Below are 19,723 nucleotides of genomic sequence, written 5' to 3' on the forward strand. Positions count from 1 at the left end.
AATCTTTCCCCATTCTTTAAGTGTAGGAGTGGGAATAAGTCAGGTTGGGTTCTATAATTTAGGTTTGAGCTTGACCTTTGTCCTACAACAAGCCAATTTTCAAGGTCTAGCATGACATTTTTAAAGGTCTATCAAGTCTAAAAGCCTATTTAAAAGCATACTCTACATTAAGGCTTAAACTCACCTCTCCTCTTAAGTAGGTCATTTTTAATTAAGTTTCGAAGACAATCTTCGTCAAATAAACGACAAGACTGTTCTAAACGAGAAATCGTTGCAAAAAAATAATAGTTCAAATGATTATGATTATAGTTAAAGGAACCGAGAGGAGAAAATGGATTGTAAGATTTCTATGCAATGCAACTATCTCCTAAAAATTTACTACTCACTCTGGTCCTTTTTACAAAAAATAGTTGACTTTTTAGATACATTGAATAATTTATGTATTTGGTTTAGATTGTAGACTAGATACATAAACTATTCACTGTATTTAAAAGGTCAATTGTTTTTTTGTTAATATGACCGGAGGGAGTAATATTTAAATTATTTTCTTTTAATATAACAAATATTAATATACTATTATGACAACACAATATTTCATCTTTATTGAAAATATTAATTAATTAGATGTATTGAAAATATTAGCATTAATTTTTAATTATATATACAACCAGACTAGTTGAGTAGGTTTGGTAGACTTATTTATATTTTCAAGCTTGGCGTATTTAAGTAAATATCCCCTCCGTCCCATAATATAAGCAAAAAAAGCTCATTTTCTTTGTCCCAAGATATAAGCAAAAAAGACAAGCTTTTATCCTATTTAATCTTTTTTTTTTAAAAAATCTCTTTTCCATAACCAATAGCCAATGAAAATTGTTTTTACATCTTTCTATAAAACTTTTTTCAAAGAAAACACAAAACTATACTCCAAATTCTTATGTTTTAGTTTTCTTAATAAGTGTGATTTTTTTTTTGCTTATAATTTGGGACGGAGGGAGTAGATCTTTTAAAAAATATAAGCCTCGATCTTTTACTAAAAATACTAGGTCTGATTGGACCTATTAAAGTCCGACCACAGACAAGGATATGCATATTATATGCAGGGGTCGGAGTTCGAACCCCCGACACCTAAGTTCTCTATATTTAAAATGTGTGAGCTCTAGTCATTAGACTACTTGATAAAAAAAAAAAGGAGAATGCTAACCAGTGCCCTTGGGGCATTGGTTAAGCAACTAAAACAAGTAAATTATTAATAAAAAGTTGTGTAATCATTACTTGATCAAATGTAACAACTTGCATTTCCAAGATAAAATTTCTACTTATGGATTCCTTAACCATTTGCCCTTAGGGCATTGGTTAGCAAGACAAAAAAAAAAAAAAAATCAGACCATAGACTATGTCGGACGTCCTGACATATTCCCACCCCCGTAATTGAGCGTAACTTTTTTCCTAAATTTTTAATTATTTTTCTCTTTGGGAAATGTTAACTTGTGCCCTTAGGCACATGTTAAGAATTCCACTAATAGAAATTATGTATCGGAAATTGTGTTAATTTATTGCTCAAAATGTTTAATATAATCTTTTTTCAATAAATTCTTACCATTAATGGAATAACATTAATGCTTAACATGTGCCCTAAGGGCACAAGTTAACATGACCCTTTCTCTTTATAATTATTTTTGTTTTTCAAATACGTCTCATATCCATTTGGTCGTTCGTCAGAAACATGAACCATGGGAATGGGCAAGGTCTTTCCAAATTCCTAGATTGCCATTCTCTAGCATTTACTAGCATTCAAATTAATACCAATTCCAAAGTCATCTAAAACCGAAACCAAACGTTGCTCTTCAAAACACGAAACCAAACGTTGCTCTTCAAAACACAAGTATTTCATGCAGTAGTAAACACTCACAAAAGAAATGTAGGTAACACTTCTCCCTGAAGGAAAAAAAACTGTGGGGACATGCAGGGAACTTCTTCATCTTCTACAACAGACAATGAAACTTTATTTGAGGATTTCGACTCCTTAGCCCTTCATGATCATGCTGAAGAGATATTTCCGTTATTTGACGAGGAATATGCAGAGGAAATACAATTACAAGTAGTGCATGCAAATGTTGATACTGAAACTAACCTCAAACCTGTTGAAGGAGAATCTTCTTCTCAATTGAAAAAATCCTATTGTGCTATCTGCATGGAAGCGAAACCTGTTGAAGAAATGTTTGAAAACCAAAACTGTTCACACTCTTTCTGTGAAAATTGTGTTGGAAGTTATCTAGCTGCAAAAATTCAAGAGAATACAGCAATGGTAAAATGTCCTGATCCAAATTGCAATGGTATTTTGGAGCCTCATAATTGTAGTACCCTTATACCAAAGGATGTGTTTGAGAGATGGGGAAAGGCACTTTGTGAGAATTTGGTGTTAGGTTCACAAAAATTTTACTGTCCTTTTAATGATTGTTCAGCTATGTTGGTGAATGATGAAGAGGAAGTTGTAACTGCTTCTGAGTGTCCTCACTGTAATAGATTATTTTGTGCACAATGTAAGGTTTCATGGCACTCGGGTGTTGATTGTAGAGAGTTTCAAAGCTTGGAAGACGGTGAGCGAGGGAGGAAAGATCTAAGAATGTAACTGCCATGGAAAACGCCATGGATAAAGCTTGAAGCTTGTGAAAGAAGAAAGTGAAATGAAAAATCTCTTATTGATTCAATGTGTAAAACGGTTACAATGATTGCTTATTTATAAGCTCTAAAACTGTAACTAACTACATGCAATCTAAATGAAATGTAAATGTCACTCAAATTACAATTCAACTAGAGTTTACTTGGCGCGCAAGTAATAGCTCTTTCTTCACTCTTTTGTATTGCCATGCTTTGTTCTTTCTTGCTTGCCTCTAATACCCCCCCACAAGATGGAGGTTGGTAAATATCCAGCATCCCAAGCTTGTTGATACACTCATAAAACTGGCGTGGTCCTGAAGCTTTGGTAAACACATCTGCAGTTTGATTATGGGAAGAAACAGGGAGCAACCTCATAACTCCAGCTTGTAGCTTCTCACGCACAAGATGACAATCAATATCTAAATGTTTAGTGCGCTCATGAAAAACAGGATTAGCTGATATATGAAGTGCACTTTGATTGTCACAATACAACACAGGCAAACGAGAGGGTGACTGTTGTAAGTCATGAAGAAGAAAGCATATCCATTGCAATTCACGTGTTGCTGAAGCCAAAGCCCTATATTCTGCCTCTGCAGATGAACAAGAAACTGTGCTTTGTTTCTTTGACTTCCATGATACTAGAGAGTGACCAATGAAGAAGCAATACCCAGAAATGGATTTTCTGGTATCTATACATCCTCCCCAGTCAGCATCACTAAAACCCAACAACTGCAAATCAGAGGTTTGAGGGAAGAATAAACCACGCCCAGGAGATCTCTTAAGATACCTCAAAACCCTAAGAGCTGCCTGATGATGTATTACAGTTGGGGAAGCCATGAATTGACTTAATTGTTGCGTGGCATATGCTATGTCTGGCCTGGTAGTAGTGAGATAAAGCAATCTACCCACCAATCTCCTATAACCAGAAACATCATGATGAAGAGAACCTCCATCTTGATGCAAACGTGTTGCAGGATCCAGAGGAGTACTTGCAGGTTTACAGTTAGTGAGCTTTGCATCCTCCAAGAGTTCCAAGCAGTATTTTCTATGGCATAGAGTAATACCTTTGGAAGATCTAGCCACCTCAAGACCAAGGAAGAACTTGAGCTGCCCAAGGTTTTTGATCTTGAAAGTTTGATGAAGAGCAAGCTTCAATTCATCAAACATTGTAAGAGATGTACCAGCAAGAATAATATCATCCACATATACCAAGAGTGCAGTAAAGGATGAGGTAGTGGATTTGATAAACAAAGTGTGATCAGAAGCAGCCTGAACAAAACCTTGTGCATAAAGAAACTGTGTGAGTTTTTCAAACCATTGCCTGCTTGCTTGTTTCAAACCATATAAGGATTTGAGGAGTTTGCAGACCTGGCCTGACTTAGGAGCAGAAACTCCTTGTGGTACTCTCATATACACAGCTTCATTCAAGTCTCCATGAAGAAAAGCATTATTTACATCCAATTGGTGAAGATGCCAACCATGTATGGATGCAAGTGCCAGGAGAACTCTGATAGTTGACAACTTGGCAACAGGAGAAAAGGTCTCAAAATAATCCAACCCTTCAGTTTGAGTGTATCCCTGTGCCACCAATCTAGCTTTGTATCTCTCTACACTTCCATCAGCATGTCTTTTAATTTTATAGACCCATTTGCTTCCAATTGCAACAGCATTAGGGGGCAAATCCACAAACTTCCAAGTATGATTTGCATTGAGTGCCTCAATTTCATTCTGCATAGCAACTAACCACTTGGAATCTTGACAAGCCTGATGATAAGTAGTAGGCTCTATATCATGTGAAATGGAGAGAGCATAGTGTTGATGATGGGATGCAAGCTGTGAATAGCACACATAGTTTGCCATAGAGTAATCTTTGGACTGACAAACATAATCTTGCAGATGAGAAGGGGGCCTGCTAACCCTTTGTGACCTTCTAACAGTTGCTGATTGAACATCCTCAACATTATTGTTTTGATGTACAATCTCTTCTGGATCATCATCATTACACACATCTTCAATGTGTGAAGTATCTTCAACAAATTCAGTTGTGACAGCAGGTGCCTTGTCAGACAAGTCATGACTGCTATCTAGATAAATGTGATTATGTGGAAGAGGATTCAAGGATTTTGAGTGAAAAGGGAACTCTAAATCAAAGAATTTCACATTTCTGGAGATCAAAATCTCATTATTACAAGTATCAACCAGGATGTATCCCTTCATGCCTGATTTATAACCCAGAAATGCACACTTCTTTGCTCTGGGGTCAAACTTGTGCCTGTTAACTGGCAAAGTAGATGCATAACTGAGACAGCCAAAAACTCTAAGATGACTTAAGTCAGGTGCATGTCCATATAAGAGCTCATAAGAAGACCTATTTTGAAGTAATTTGGTTGGTATTCTATTCAAGAGATACACTGCATGCAATACTGCATAGGACCAAAACTTCTTAGGTAACTTGGACTGAAACATTAAAGCCCTGCTGATATTCAAAATATGCTGATGCCTCCTTTCAACTTTTCCATTCTGCTGAGGAGTATAAACACAACTTCTCTGGTGTAAAATCCCTCTCTCAGCATAAAATTCTTGTAATAAGAACTCAGGACCATTATCACTTCTAATGGATTTGATTTTCTTTTCAAACTGATTTTCTATCATACAAACAAAACCTTTAACCTTTGATGAGGCTTCTGACTTGGATTTCAACATAGCAACCCAAACATGCCTACTATGATCATCCAAAATAGTCAAGAAATATCTAAAACCATGTATGCACTCAGTGGAGAAGGGTCCCCAAATATCAACATGTATAAGATCAAACATGTTCTGTGCATTATTTAAACTGATGGAAAAAGGCAACTTATTTTGTCTAGACAACTGACAAACATCACAAGCAACATGTGGACTTACAGAAATATAACTGTACAATTTATTCATGCATTGCATTCTATCATGAGATAGATGCCCAAGTCTAAGGTGCCATAGGATTCCTGAAGGCACTAAACTACTATCTTTATTTTATAAGGCAGAAATACTAGAAATCTTAGCAATATTTTGTGACTCTTTTATAGTCTTCAAATGGTAAAGGCCATCCACTTCTTCAGCCAAACCAATCTTCCTCATATCCTTCTTGTCCTGTATGATACACTGATTAGCTTCAAAACTCAGTATACAGTCTTGCTCTTTGCATAATTTTGAAACAGATATCAGATTCACAGCAAATTGTGGCAAGTATAACACATCATGAATGTGCAAGGATTCTGTCAACTTCACATTTCCTTTATAACATGCCTCCACTATAGTCTTATTAGGTAAAGTTACACTAATTGGTTTAATTTCATAGTAGCTAATAAACCAACTTAAATCATGGCAAGTGTGATGTGTAGCACCTGTGTCAACTATCCAGCTATTATCATCAAATTTGCATCTAGCATTACTGGTAAAGAATTTACCTCCTGCATTCATAGTTGAACTGCTAGCCTTCATCATATTTGCAGAACCTTTTGCTTCAACATTGCTTTTCTCTAACAATGCAATCAAACTTTGATACTGATCTTTGGTCAGCATCATTCCACTTTCATCATTTTTCCCAGTGGAAGTATTTCCTTTGAACTCAGTTTCTTCACCTTCAACAAAATTAGCATTAGCAAAAGTATTTCCTCCTCCTCTTCCCCAATTTGGAGGATATCCATGCTTCTTGTAACAAGTTTCAACTGTATGGTTAGTTCTATTGCAAAAACTGCAAACTCTGGGATTTCCTCTTCCTCTTCCTTGAGAAGAATATCCTCTACCTCTTCCAAATTGTCTTTGTCCATCCATTGCATTAACAAGACCAGATGATGTATCATCTATAGGAGTTGCTACCACATTGTACTGCATCTTCCTTTCTTGCTGCAGTACCATAGAGAAAACCCTATTTATTTGAGGTAAAGGATCCATCAGTAAAACTTGTGATGTTACACCTTGATAATCATCACTCAATCCCATTAAGAACTTAATGATTCTATCTTCAGCTCGAAAATCTTTGTTATTCCTCATAGCAAAACAAGTGCACTGAATTGGACAGGTACATTGAGGCATAGGCCTGAACTGATCTAACTCTTCCCATAGACCTCTCAAATCAGTGAAATATTCAGTGACCTTCTTAGTTCCTTGTTTCAGATTAGCAATCTCTTCTTGCAATTGTGCAACCCTAATTCTATCACCTCTCATGAATCTATCCTTTAAATCATTCCACATATCAACAGCATTCTCAATAAACACTACACTTTGAGCAATTGAAGGCGAAATAGAATTGATTATCCAAGTATGAACAAGATTGTTGCACCTTTCCCAAGCTGCATATAACAAATCATCCTCTTCTGGTATAGGTATAGATCCATCAACAAATTTGAATTTTTTCTTCATTGCAAGAGCTCTTCGCATCTTCATAGACCAAGAGTGATAGTTTTCACCGGTTAGTTGAGGCGTAACCGTAACCGTTGAAGAGTTTTCTGAAGGATGAACATAGTAAGGATCAAGAGCTTGATCCTGATTATTGTTATTGTTATTTCTCACCATTGTTGAATCAAAGATTCAATCACAAACGAAGAATCTCAAAGAAGCAAAAAGATTCGAAGAAACAGAGTAATCAAAACGCAATGAAATGCGAAGAAGGAGAAAAGATGAACCGAATAACGTTCAATCTATATCATGCGGAAGCAGAGCAAGATTCACTTGCTCTGATACCATCTAAGAATGTAACTGCCATGGAAAACGCCATGGATAAAGCTTGAAGCTTGTGAAAGAAGAAAGTGAAATGAAAAATCTCTTATTGATTCAATGTGTAAAACGGTTACAATGATTGCTTATTTATAAGCTCTAAAACTGTAACTAACTACATGCAATCTAAATGAAATGTAAATGTCACTCAAATTACAATTCAACTAGAGTTTACTTGGCGCGCAAGTAATAGCTCTTTCTTCACTCTTTTGTATTGCCATGCTTTGTTCTTTCTTGCTTGCCTCTAATAAAAGATCTAATGGCCATGGAACTTGCTAAGAACAAGAGATGGAAAAGATGTCCAAAGTGCAGCTTCTATGTCGAAAAAATTGAGGGATGTACTCGCATTTCATGCAGGTATAGACAATCCTCTTTTGTTAAGAATTCTAGTTTTTTTAAGGAGTTTAGTAGTTTTTTTTTTTTTTTTGTTGAAACAACAAAATATATTAATAAACAAATCTCTATTCAAGACAAACAAAGATAGACGGAAACAACCAAACAAACGGCACCATATGTATAGACAGAACACCCAACAGAAAATCCATACACCTAGTAAATCAAAGACTAATGCAGTGTTTGTTTTAGCGGTGGAGTACCACGTTTGCCAAGAAGCTACTATTTGTAGCTTGTTAAAACCACGGTAAATTAGTGCTGAAACGCGCGTATCCATCTCAAAACCCAAACCAAACAGCTTCTAAATCCGAAAACCAATGAAAGACATCGCCCAACAGAGAACTACCACTTGGAGTTTAGTAGCTTATTAATTTTTTTTTTGTTGTTATAAGCTTATTAAATGTTTCTATTGTACGAAAATAAAATTTGTTGTTGGTAAGGTGTAAATATAATTTTATCCGTTCCTTTTTTCTTGTTTTATGAAAAGATATAGCATTTTGATTTTGGATGCTTGCTTAAATATTAGTAATTTGTTATTCTACTTTGATTTGTACGAAAAAATTTAGTATATTGATTTTATCCGCAGGTGTGGTAATCAATTTTGCTATGGATGTGGATCCACTTGGAACAATGACTCCCATTATAAGTGTGCAACTGGATAGAAATGGCATGGCGAGTGAAATTGCAAAGCACAACATTACATCAATTATTGATTAATGCATAGAATTTGAAAATATGATTGTCATATTGAGTAGGAGTTTTATTTTTGGTTCTTGTTTTGTGGTGCACAACAATTTCTGGAAACTCTCCTCTTCCATATGATTGTGATATGATTGCAAGCCTCAATAATTTTAGCATACGTTGTGCTGTTTTTAGTTCTAGTATTTAAATTGACAACTACTTGTAAACAATCCATTTCTCTATATTACTTGATCATGAAATAAATTTTGTAGACACCAAATGGTCTCCCTAAGAACTCTAGCTTCAGCTTCTTTGATCTCTGCATACCTTGGAAATTTGTTGTTAATGTTGTCATGAAATTGCCTTCTACATTGCGGATACAAGCTCTATTGCAGAAAATGTTATCTTCGACGAAACATGCACCATCTACGTTACATTGACTTTGGCCTGCTGCAACTTGGTCCATTTATTGACCAGATTTTGATCTGAAAACTTAGGCGAGCCTGTGTTGGAAATCTAAACCGAATCAAGTCCTTCAACGCCTCTTTCGCGCGCCTATTCACCTCAAAAGCCAACAGTATCTCATCATTTGAGCATTTATTATTTCTTCTTTGCCAAACCATCCCCAACACCGTGACAAACTTTGCCTACACACTTTATCTAGCCGCTAAATAAGATTAAAATTTGCTTTGACAAAGCCTGCTGCATGCATCAAAACTGGTTCCACCAAATGCCAAAAACCAGAATCCATAATCACCTATTAGACGGTCTTGCATCCCATAAAATAGTTCTATTCATTTTCATAACTCGTGTCGTGACTTGGACAGATTGAACTACATTGTACTCCTCTTTGAATTAACGGGTAAGACTCCAAGAACAATGTCAATAGGAACATTTTCTCGATTGAGGATCCTCAAATTCGACAATACTTTCCTTTCCAATTGCCTGGCTCTTTGAGAAGCAAGTTATCGATGATTACCTCCATTGTATGATAATAGGCCAAACAAACCAAATAATGACCACTCTTGCTAAGCCTTCAAATTGGCCACCGTAGCAAAGCCTTCAAATTGGCCTATCAACACTACTAGTCGAGAGCTTAGAGGTATTTTCATAATTTCATTGGCATCCCTTGAAATAAACATTGTAGGAATGATTTATTCTCTCCAAATGACATTAGCATGATCGGTTAATTTTGTTACCTTCATATTGTTGTCCCCATGGCTGGCGGTGTAATAATAAAAGCATTCGTGCTGTCACGAAGCCACAATTTATACTACACACAAATATTTGAGCCATATTTGATTTTCCATTTTACTCTTTCCTTGACCACTACGTTTAAAGATTGGATACCACACCACACCACACGTAACTTGGGTTATGACCCAACTTTGCAACTAGAAATTCCCCTTTGGATAGTATTTTGCTGTGAAGACTTTAGAAAGTATGGTATCATGGTTGATCAATAAGTTCAAACCTTGCTTCCCTAGCATTGCCTAATTGAAGCGGTAAAAATGGAAAAACCCCACATCATCATGCTCCTTTTATCTTAGTAAGCTTTTTCCACCTAAGCCAGTCAATTCTTTTACGAATCGTTTAATTGGAACCCCATTGAAATGAATTAATTATTCTCTAGAGTTTATCCTTGTCACCTCAAGGTGGTAAGTTTGAATCCCCTTAGGGAAAATTTGTAAAATGGTCATCAGTGTCACCTAAATTAATAATTTTTTTTTAACAATTCTCTACCTTCTTTCGATAAATATTTGTCGGACCATCCTTGGTTCTTCTTCCACATTCTATCTTTGAGGTATCTAAAAAAGCTTTCTTCTTCCTCCCAATCATGGATTGCATACCTAAATACCTTCATCTTTTGATACCTTCCGTCACATTAAATGTGGTTGGGATATTGTCTTTGATATCCTGTGGCATATTACTGCCGTAATATATCTCTGACTTGCCTAAATTGATTGTTATGCTTGATCCTATTTAGTAATTATGAAGTATACCTTTTATGCACTGCGTCTCGCGAATATCTTCCCTAAAAACAAAAAACAAACATCAACAAAAAGGAGGTGTGATAGGCTTGGAGCTCCTCTACACACCTTGACACGATGAATATCTCCTCTTGGTTTGACTCTTTTAGTTAGGGTTGTTAGTCCCTTTGCACACAATATAAGAGGTATTGTGATAAAGGGTCACCCTAACGGATCCCGCAGCATGGTGAAATGGGACCCAAGCTCTTCCCATTAACCAACATCGAGAAATGTATTGATCCGAGGCACATAGAAATCCATTTTATCCATATTTCACAAAAACTTATCTTACTCATACCTCTATATAAGATACCTCCAATAAACCCTATCATAAGCTTTCCTAATGCTTCTTCAACAAAATAAGCTTTCCTAATGTCTATTTTAAGATTTGTATCACCAACATTTCCCTTAGTCTTGCACCTTATATAATGAATAGTTTCCATAATAACCACAACACTATCAAGAATCGATATATTTTCAACAAAAGCGGCTTGCGCAATAGATATATACTTGATAAGGAAAGGCTGAAGTCTCCTGGCTACCACCTTCAAAACGACTTTATATATCACATTACACAATGAAATTGATCTAATGTCCTTCATCGACACGGGATTGTCTACTTTGAGGATAATACAATATTTGTATTGTTTAGTTGTGGAGAGAAGTAGCATTGATCCAACTGTAACTTGGTTGCTTGCAATATGTCTTGACAACACGAGTCCCAAAAGCTCTAATAAAAGCAGGATTGAGTCTATTCGGCCTCAGTGCTTTATCCGAATTCATGCTATACAGTGCTTCTCTAAATTCTTCAATCAAATATTCATTTGTCAGCTCACCATCTTCCTTCTAAGTGACTCTGGGTGATATGTGTTGTAGCTTGATGATGTGTGGTTTCAGCTTGTTGAAATAAGTCCACAAAATAGTCCTTTGTAACTTAACATATGCCCTCCTGCTCTTGAATTACAATTCCATCAGAGTTGCACAATTTTACAATCTGATTTCATTTCGTTCTTGAGGTTGCTACCACATGGAAAAAATTTATATTCGAGTCAACATCTCGTAGCTAATGCGCCTTTTCTCTCTGCTTTCTCTTGCTTGAGTGTTACACTTAATTTTCTACGCGCTTCTTGGTATTTCTGCATAGTGCATACCCAACTCACTTCTACTGTCACGGTTAAGTTCCATTTCATACCTACAATAAAAAATTGTTGTTTTGAAGCACATTCAGATTCTCGCCACCCAATCTTTTGAATCTTCTATGCAACTTCTTAGTATAGGAGATATTCATTCACATCTATATTCCACACTCTTTTGACTACGTGGTCAAGTCCCGACTTCTCTAACCAAGCATTTTCAAATCACAGTGAACGAGATTTCATGTTTATGTTTTGGTAGTACCCGCACACCTAGGTTTTGCCAACTATCCAGCCATTTCACTGATATAAAAATTCTATTAAATCTGTTTATAGTAAAGACTCACTAGGATGGAAGCATGTGAATCGCATACACGTAGGGGAAAGATCAAACAAGCTCCATCTCAGATAGAAACCGATTAAAAACCACCATATCTGATGATACACTATTTTGCTCATCGTAGCTCACACCATGTCTCTCATTCGAATTCCTTACCGAGTAAAAATCCTTCACCGCGCACCATAATCCCTCTCCAATCCAAATCCTCTCTATGACATTAAAGTACACTCTCAAAAGCATACACTTAGAATATCTCATTCAAAATGCAACATAACATTTGATCAAAGATAAAGATTTCAAACCAGCACAACACAAAACAATCATAAAATGTGTATATTTTACTTTGCTATTGGACCCCTGAGAAAAATGACCTAGTGCCATAAATCGACAAAAGTACATTCATAACATAGAAGTTAATTTAATTTGCATTAGGTTGGCAAGAAATAATACAAAAAAGGATGATTTAGTGGTGTGTATAGTTACATAAAATAACTCAAAGATGAAGTATATGTAACGGCCGGAATTCAAACCTCATATTCCCTACGTATTTATCTTAAAGGTGAAATTATAGTCACTAGACTACTTGAGCCACAAACAAAAAACATGGTTTTGGAGGAAAAACAGATTAAAAAGGATGAGAAAAATTTGCCTCCCATCACAACATGGACTTCATATTAGAGATATTAGTTGTTTGTGGCTAATAGAATTGAGTTAGGTCCAACCTAAATTCTAAGATGACATTAATGTCTATCTAAGATCTATTGGACAATCTGCTATTAGGTTTCTCACATTTGATGATATATAATATCATGATGTGTTTATAATTAAATGGGAGCAGTCCTGACTTTACACAATGTAAGATTGAGTTAGACTCAACCCAAATTATAAAGTTTAAATTGGAATTTAAACATTCTCTATAAACATAGCATAAACCACAAGCTCAGAACTATATATTAACACAGCCAGGCACAACGAAAAAATATAAAAAAGACAAAATAACATGGAAGAGAGTCTCCAGAAATTGTTGTTCACCATAAAACAGGAAAACAAAACAAAAATAAACCTGTACTCAAAATTACATATCAGTCACATTTCAAAATATAGTCATCAATCAATAATTGCTGTAACGTTGTACTTTGCAAATTCACTCGCCATCTGTGAAGCACGGATATAGACACGGACACGACACAAACACTGACACGCCGACAACACTAGTAATTTGAGAAAATCACATAATTCAGTTTAAAACTACCGCGACACACCTAATCCGATGAGTGTCCGTGCTTCATAGCTCGCCATGCAATTTTTATTAAGTTGGACATGCATAATGGGACTGATTATTCCAAGGAGAACCACAGCCATAGCAAAATTGATTACCACACCTGCATATAAGTTTGATTACAAGGAAGAATAAAAAAAAAAAAAAAAGTAGAATTCTTAACAAGAGAGAATTGAATATACCTGCATGAAATGCGAGTACATCCCACAATTTTTTCCACATAGAAGCCACACTTTGGACATCTTTTCCATCTCTTGTTCCTAGCAAGTTCCATGGCCATTAGATCTTCCCTCCCTCGCTCGCCGACTTTCAAGCTTTGAAACTCTTTACAATCAACACCTGTGTGCCATGAAACCTTACATTGTGCACAGAACAATCTATGACAATGTGGACATTCCGAAGCAGTCACAATTTCCTTTTCATCATTCAACAACATAGCTGAACAATCATTAAAAGGACAATAAAATTTTTGTGAACCTAACACCATATTCTCACAAAGTGCATTTTCCCATCTATCAAACACATCCTTTGGTAAAATTGAACTACAATCATGAGGCTCCAAAATATCATTGCATTTTGGATCAGGACATTTTACCATTGATATACTTTCCCGAATTTTTGCAGCTAGATATCTTCCAACACAATATTCACAGAAAGAGTGTGAACATTTTCGGTTTTGGAACATTTCTTCAACAGGTTTAGCTTCCATACAGATAGCACAATAGGATTGTTTCAACTGAGAAGAAGAAGACGAGGAAGAATATTCACCTACAAAGGCCTCTTTCTGTTTCTGTTTGAGATCAACTTTTGCATCCACTGCTTGGATTTCATTTTTTACATCTATAGTAGTATTTGACATAAGAGCGGAAAATAACAATGCTTCTCGTATTTGTAATTCTTCTGCATATGTCTCTTCAGATATTCGAAAAATTTCTTCATCATGGTCATGAAGGGCTAAGAGGGAGATGTCATCTACTAAATTTTGATCATCATGTGTTGTAGAGGAAGAGGATGATGAATTCCCCTCCATGTCACCACAATTTTCTCTTTTCATCCAAGGCCGAAAATAGCAACAATAAACCCTAGCTCAACCCTTGAAGCGTTCCAAGCCGCTCCAAGGACTAAAAAGTAAAAGAGAACAGCTTAACAAAGATTTTTTATATAAATCAAAGTTTGTTAATGAAACCTCTAAAACTATCATAAAACAAAATCGATTTCTATTATTAAACATGTAACCTTAGAGATGGAAAAATATCGATTGCTAATCTAAATTTGCATTGATCAACCGGTTGAATTAGAAGAGAACTAAGGATGCAATAATGAGAGAGAGAGAAAAAAAAATTACGTGTGTTAACTAACCTTGCCATTGAATGATCGATGAGAATGTGAGAGGCGATGAGAATGTGTTCGTTCGTTGTTTTTAGTTTTAGGTTGGGAAAAGCTAAGAATTTGGAGCGGTTGTTATGCTTGGCAGTTCTGAGTGAGCTCTTTTAGGTTTCCGGTTAGTGCTAACAAATTCTGTGCATGGCTAAGAGCCTCTTTGTTATAGGTTTTTTAAGATTTTTTTTTCTTTTCTAATACTCCTCCGGTGCTTATTATAAGAAACAATTGACTTTTTTAGTTCATAGAATAATTAATGTATCTTGTTATAAATATAGGCTAGATACATTATTTACACAATGAACCTAAAAAGTTAACTTTTTCTTATAATAAGGACCGGAGGGAGTAATAACTTTTAAGAGTATTTCAATTTTTAAAAATAAAATCAGAATATAAAAAGAAAATTAAAAATAGCTTCAAATAAGAAGATGTTAATAACAGATTCTCAAAAAATAGATTTTTTTTAGAGGAGAAAGAAAATACGTGTCAAAAAATTGATTATGATTTTTCATAAAATCTCTACAAAATAATCTATAAATTATTTTATGTCAAAATAACTTTTATTTTAATCTGTAACAAACGGGACCTAAATCATACCGGTTTTGCCTTGCCTGATTTCAATTAGGCCCGATAATCTATTTATATATTTTTTTATAGTATAAAGAAAATAGGTAGTTTTGTGCTAAATTTATCTCCTTCCAATTAAACAAATTTGACTATAACCTATATTTTGTTGGTGTCATTCAAAAAATAAGAATTTTTATTATATTTGTTATATTTTTTAAAAGATGTTATATTTGTTATATTGTTAATATTATTGAAAAAGATAAATATAATTTGTTACAGTATGAAAGTGCAAAATATATATTATCTATACCTATAATTTTAATCAAAATAAAAATAATTTTAATCAAAATTTCATAAAATTACTATTTGTAATTTATACGCATTATCGTAATAATGAGATTGATCTTTCGAATTATTAAACTTTCAAGATTAAAAAAAAAAAAACACTTTAGCACCATGGATAAATTACAATTTCCCCAACCCATGATTTCCATCAAATAGCATAATCGGCCTAATAAATTTTATTTGTAGGTGAGGCCTAAAACAAATGTCAGTATATTCGACCGTTTTAGTTTGTATATGAGGCTTTTTTGTTTATAAAATTTAGGGTTAATGGTGTTTTACCCCCTGTAATATAGGTCATTTCCGATTTTCCCCTGTAATTTTTTTTATTTACCCTCCTGTAAAAATAATTTCTTTTGGAATATCCCCCAATAGGTCATTCAAAAACGAAAATTTCTGCAAAAAAAGAGTTGGTTTTTGAATGACCTATTAGGGGGGTATTCCAAAACAATTTTTTTACAAGGGGATAAATAAATAAAAAATTACAGGGGGAGAAACTGGAAATGACATATATTAGGGGATAAAGAACTATTAACCCTAAAATCTAAAGAAAAATGTTTTTCTATTAAGAGGCATAAAGCGGGGGTTTTACTAGCCTTACCAGTGACGGATCCAGAAAAGTTAAGTAGTGGGGGAATGATCATTTATCTAAAATATTCATGAAAAAGAAATATAAATGCAAGTAAAAAAAATTGAAAACTACAAATATTGTATATCTAAATTTATGTTGTAATAATTAAAAAGTAATAATATGTGTATGTATTTTCATTAGTAGACTTCTTGTGGGGTCAACCACAATTTTCATGTGAGGGCAAAACATAAAATTATCATATTTTCAATAAAAACATAGTTAAATAAGTGGGGTCAAGTGACCCCAATAGGCATTGAATGGATCCGTGCCTGAGCCTTACCCTTGGACCAGCCCTAAACATAATAAACCTTATTTTTCTTATTGATAAAAAAACCTTGTTTCTTTAAAGTCTAATTAACAAGCTCACTCATACCCTTATTATTCAGTTCATTTTGTTGATAATTATGTTTATGTTTAAGATTGATGTAAAGGATGATCGGTTGGAGCAAGGAGTGAGTTAGAGGACTATATCATCCCTCACTGCCCCAGTGGCATGTGCATATGTTTCTTCTCAATGTCTTACAAACGAGTGTTTGCATCATCTCAACCTTAATTAAATGCGTCATTTAGTTCCTAGTTTTTCTAAGCTTTCGTCATTTGAGTTTCAATCGTGTCTGTCATACCCCAATTTTTGACCTAAGGTCCCAGTGACACATGTCTTTTGACTAGGAATATTCCTTGTTTTTTTTCAGACCTCCTCTCACTTTTTTTTAATTTTTATTATTATTTATTAGTCTTTTTTTTAGTTTCCATCTTTTAATACTTTATTTTTATTTAGTCTTTATTTTTATAATTTACCTTTTTTATTTTTTTTAGTCTAATTATTTCTTTTAGTTTTTTTTTAACCATTTTAATGAGTCCGAAATAATTGTCTCTGGGGTCCAAAGAAAATTCTATTCCAATCATGGCACTATCACAGCCTCAATCACAAAGTCAGAAAGTTCTTTCCCATTTTTCATCAGGAACGCGTTTCATCATCAATACCTTTTCTCACTTTTTTTTTATTTATTAGTTTTTTTTTAAGTTTTTAGTTTTTATTTTTATCGTTCATTTTTATTCAGTCTTGATTTTTATATTTTTTTATTTTCCATTTTTACCATTTTATTTTTATTTTTTTTCGTTTAATTACTTCTTTAGGTTTTTATTAACTTTTTTTAATGAGTCCAAAAATTGTCAAAAAATATAGTGTCAAGGTCCAATTTTTTTTTCTTTCTCAAGTGTGCCACCAATCATGCCATTTTTACATATCAACTCTCCCATTTGAAAAATCATTCAAATCACATTCCAAAACCATCAATCTCATTCAAATCCCCATCAAAGTGCATTAAACCAATTTTCCATTTTTCATCAACCTTAAAACCTATAAATAGAGCTTTCATCCTTCACAATTTGACACACCAAAAAGTTCTCTTGAGTTGTCAAAGAACTTTTCTCTCTTCTCCCTCATTTAGCTTGTGTTGACGAGCTATTCTTTTCTTCTCTCTCTTTTTTCTGTCCCTTCAGAATAAGTCCCTTCGGAATTTTGTCCCTTCGGTAATTGTTGTCCCTTCGGTTGTCCCTTTCTTTTATTTTCTTGCATTTTATTTCTTTTTAGCATTTTATTTTATTTCTATTTAGCATTTTAATTATTGTCATTTATTTTCCTGCAATTAGAATGTATTTAGGTCCAATGTAAATATAAATAAGAAAAGTGTGTGTGTGTGTGTGTGTGTGTGTCTTTTATTTCTTTATCGCTTTATATATATAAAAAAATACAAAAAAAATAGATTAGGGATTTTGTGGTGACCCAACGTCACTACAAAAATCCGCGCGCTTTTAATTTTATTGCTCCGTTAGTTTAATTTTCATTTATTATTCCAAAACAACAAAAACATTCAAAAAATCAAAAATCACAAAAATATTTTAATAATAAACCTTGATTTTCAATCAAGTGGTCGTTCTTTTTACTTTCTTTCTTAATCAAATATCAAATCAATTTTAATCATACTTTGAGTCATCTTTCTTTCAATATAAAAAATACAAACAAATACTCATTTGCCACTTGGCTTTTATTTTAAAACCTTTTTTCAAAATTAATAAAAAACACCAAAACAAATCAAACGTCATTTTCTTAACCCCGAACTACGAGGTTTTGATCCCTCACGGGTACGTAGGCAGAGGACACTCGTCCTTCCAAATCAATAAAATGTAGATAATTAGGTCTTCCTTTTTTTAATCATTTCAAAGTTTCATTTTTTTTAAAAAAAGCAAGCAAGTTTATAGCACAAAACGTTAAATAAAACCAAAAGGTTCCCGTAGAGTACTACGGACATAAAGGGTGCTGACACCTTCCCTTTATGTAACTAACCCCTGAACCTAAAATCTTTTCAAAATGGGGTGTTTGAACTTTTTCCCCTTTTCTTAAAAAATTAAATGTTCGGTCGTGAAATAATTAGTGAGTCAAAAAGCTAATCAAATAGCCTTGATCTCCGAAAAATGACGCGACAGAAATGGCGACTTCACTGGGGATACCTTAAGAGGGTTAAGCCTAACTTGGTTTTGTTTAAAATTTTGTTCTTTAAACTTGCTTAAAAAATCCAAAAAAATCAAAAAAAAAATAAAAGATGGAAATACGTGTATGTATATTCTCCCCTTCTTCTTTCTTCTTTCTTTTAACGTGAGTGGTGAGATAAGTTCTACACCCGGACTTGAGGGAAATTAAGATAGGACCGGGTATAATCATAGTTTCCATGCCAAGAGTACTCTTCGGTATTGGTACATGTGATAACCCACTCAATGGAGGGATCTTGGAGGTATACTTTTGTCGTCGTGAGTACTCGCGTATGGCATGTTACTTTCAAGTGACCGTCGAAGTTGAGAACTTTTAGTCACCTTTAACCCATCTTGGCCTTTTAGGACATAGTGCGGTGGCTAGTCGAGAGTACTCTCGCATTGGTTGACACGCGATGCTACACCCAAACGAGACTAACCTACGAATATTGTTGGAACGAGAGTACTCTCGTCACCTAACAAATATTCGGAAGTGGTTGAAAACTTTGGGAACTTGGTAGAACCTTTGTTACATATACAAATGAAACCATAGTCCTTACCAAATGGCGTTGTTACCCTTGACTCCAACATATGAACTTAACCACACCATGTTTTCTCCGTTCTTTAGCATATTCATGCATACATGTGTTATACCCTAATTTTGGACCTAAAAATACTTATTCAATTCTTCTTTTCTTGCATTATAAGTCATTTGAACTGTCTCTGATCAATTGCATCTTTCTCTGCATTTTATTTCAATATTATTTGCAAAATTCATGTAAAAGGGTATTTTAGTCATTTCCTGCATTTAACTCATTTTAATCTTTGAAAATTGTTTGAGTCTTTTAAATTGGTTTGTATAAATCCTTGTTTCAATCTCATGTCAAAATTCATTCCAAAAAATATCAGTTGAGTCATCTTTTAGTCAGTTTAGCCCCTAGGGGCATTTTAGTCATTTCCTATGATTAAAATTTCTTTCAATCTTTTAAGAATTTGTTTGAGTCC

At 34.3% G+C, this 19,723-nt stretch overlaps 2 protein-coding genes across 3 annotated transcripts; one reads left to right on the forward strand and one right to left on the reverse strand.

Moving 5' to 3' along the window:
- The first annotated feature begins 1,960 nt into the window (after positions 1-1,960).
- On the forward strand, positions 1,961-8,468 carry LOC146930639 (E3 ubiquitin-protein ligase RSL1-like). Its single transcript, XM_085707580.1, has 3 exons — positions 1,961-2,610; positions 7,663-7,770; positions 8,393-8,468. Exons 1-3 carry the CDS (start codon positions 1,961-1,963, stop codon positions 8,466-8,468), a joined length of 834 nt encoding a protein of 277 aa, XP_085563706.1.
- A 4,502-nt stretch (positions 8,469-12,970) lies between these two features.
- LOC146930640 (E3 ubiquitin-protein ligase RSL1-like) lies at positions 12,971-14,832 on the reverse strand. 2 transcript variants are annotated; one of them, XM_085702113.1, is made up of 3 exons: positions 14,629-14,832; positions 13,452-14,390; positions 12,971-13,372 (listed from the first exon to the last, which is right to left on the reverse strand). In XM_085702113.1, exons 2-3 carry the CDS (start codon positions 14,321-14,323, stop codon positions 13,300-13,302), a joined length of 945 nt encoding a protein of 314 aa, XP_085558239.1. In that variant the 5' UTR covers positions 14,324-14,390; positions 14,629-14,832; the 3' UTR covers positions 12,971-13,299. The 2 variants fall into 2 exon arrangements, with proteins under 2 accessions (XP_085558239.1, XP_085558240.1); XM_085702114.1 differs by having other exon boundaries at positions 13,452-14,832.
- Positions 14,833-19,723: the final 4,891 nt, after the last annotated feature.

Source organism: Medicago sativa, chromosome 4, assembly GCF_051527215.1.
Source record: "Medicago sativa cultivar Bolivia chromosome 4, Bolivia_mono, whole genome shotgun sequence".
Classification (NCBI taxonomy): Eukaryota; Viridiplantae; Streptophyta; class Magnoliopsida; order Fabales; family Fabaceae; genus Medicago; species Medicago sativa.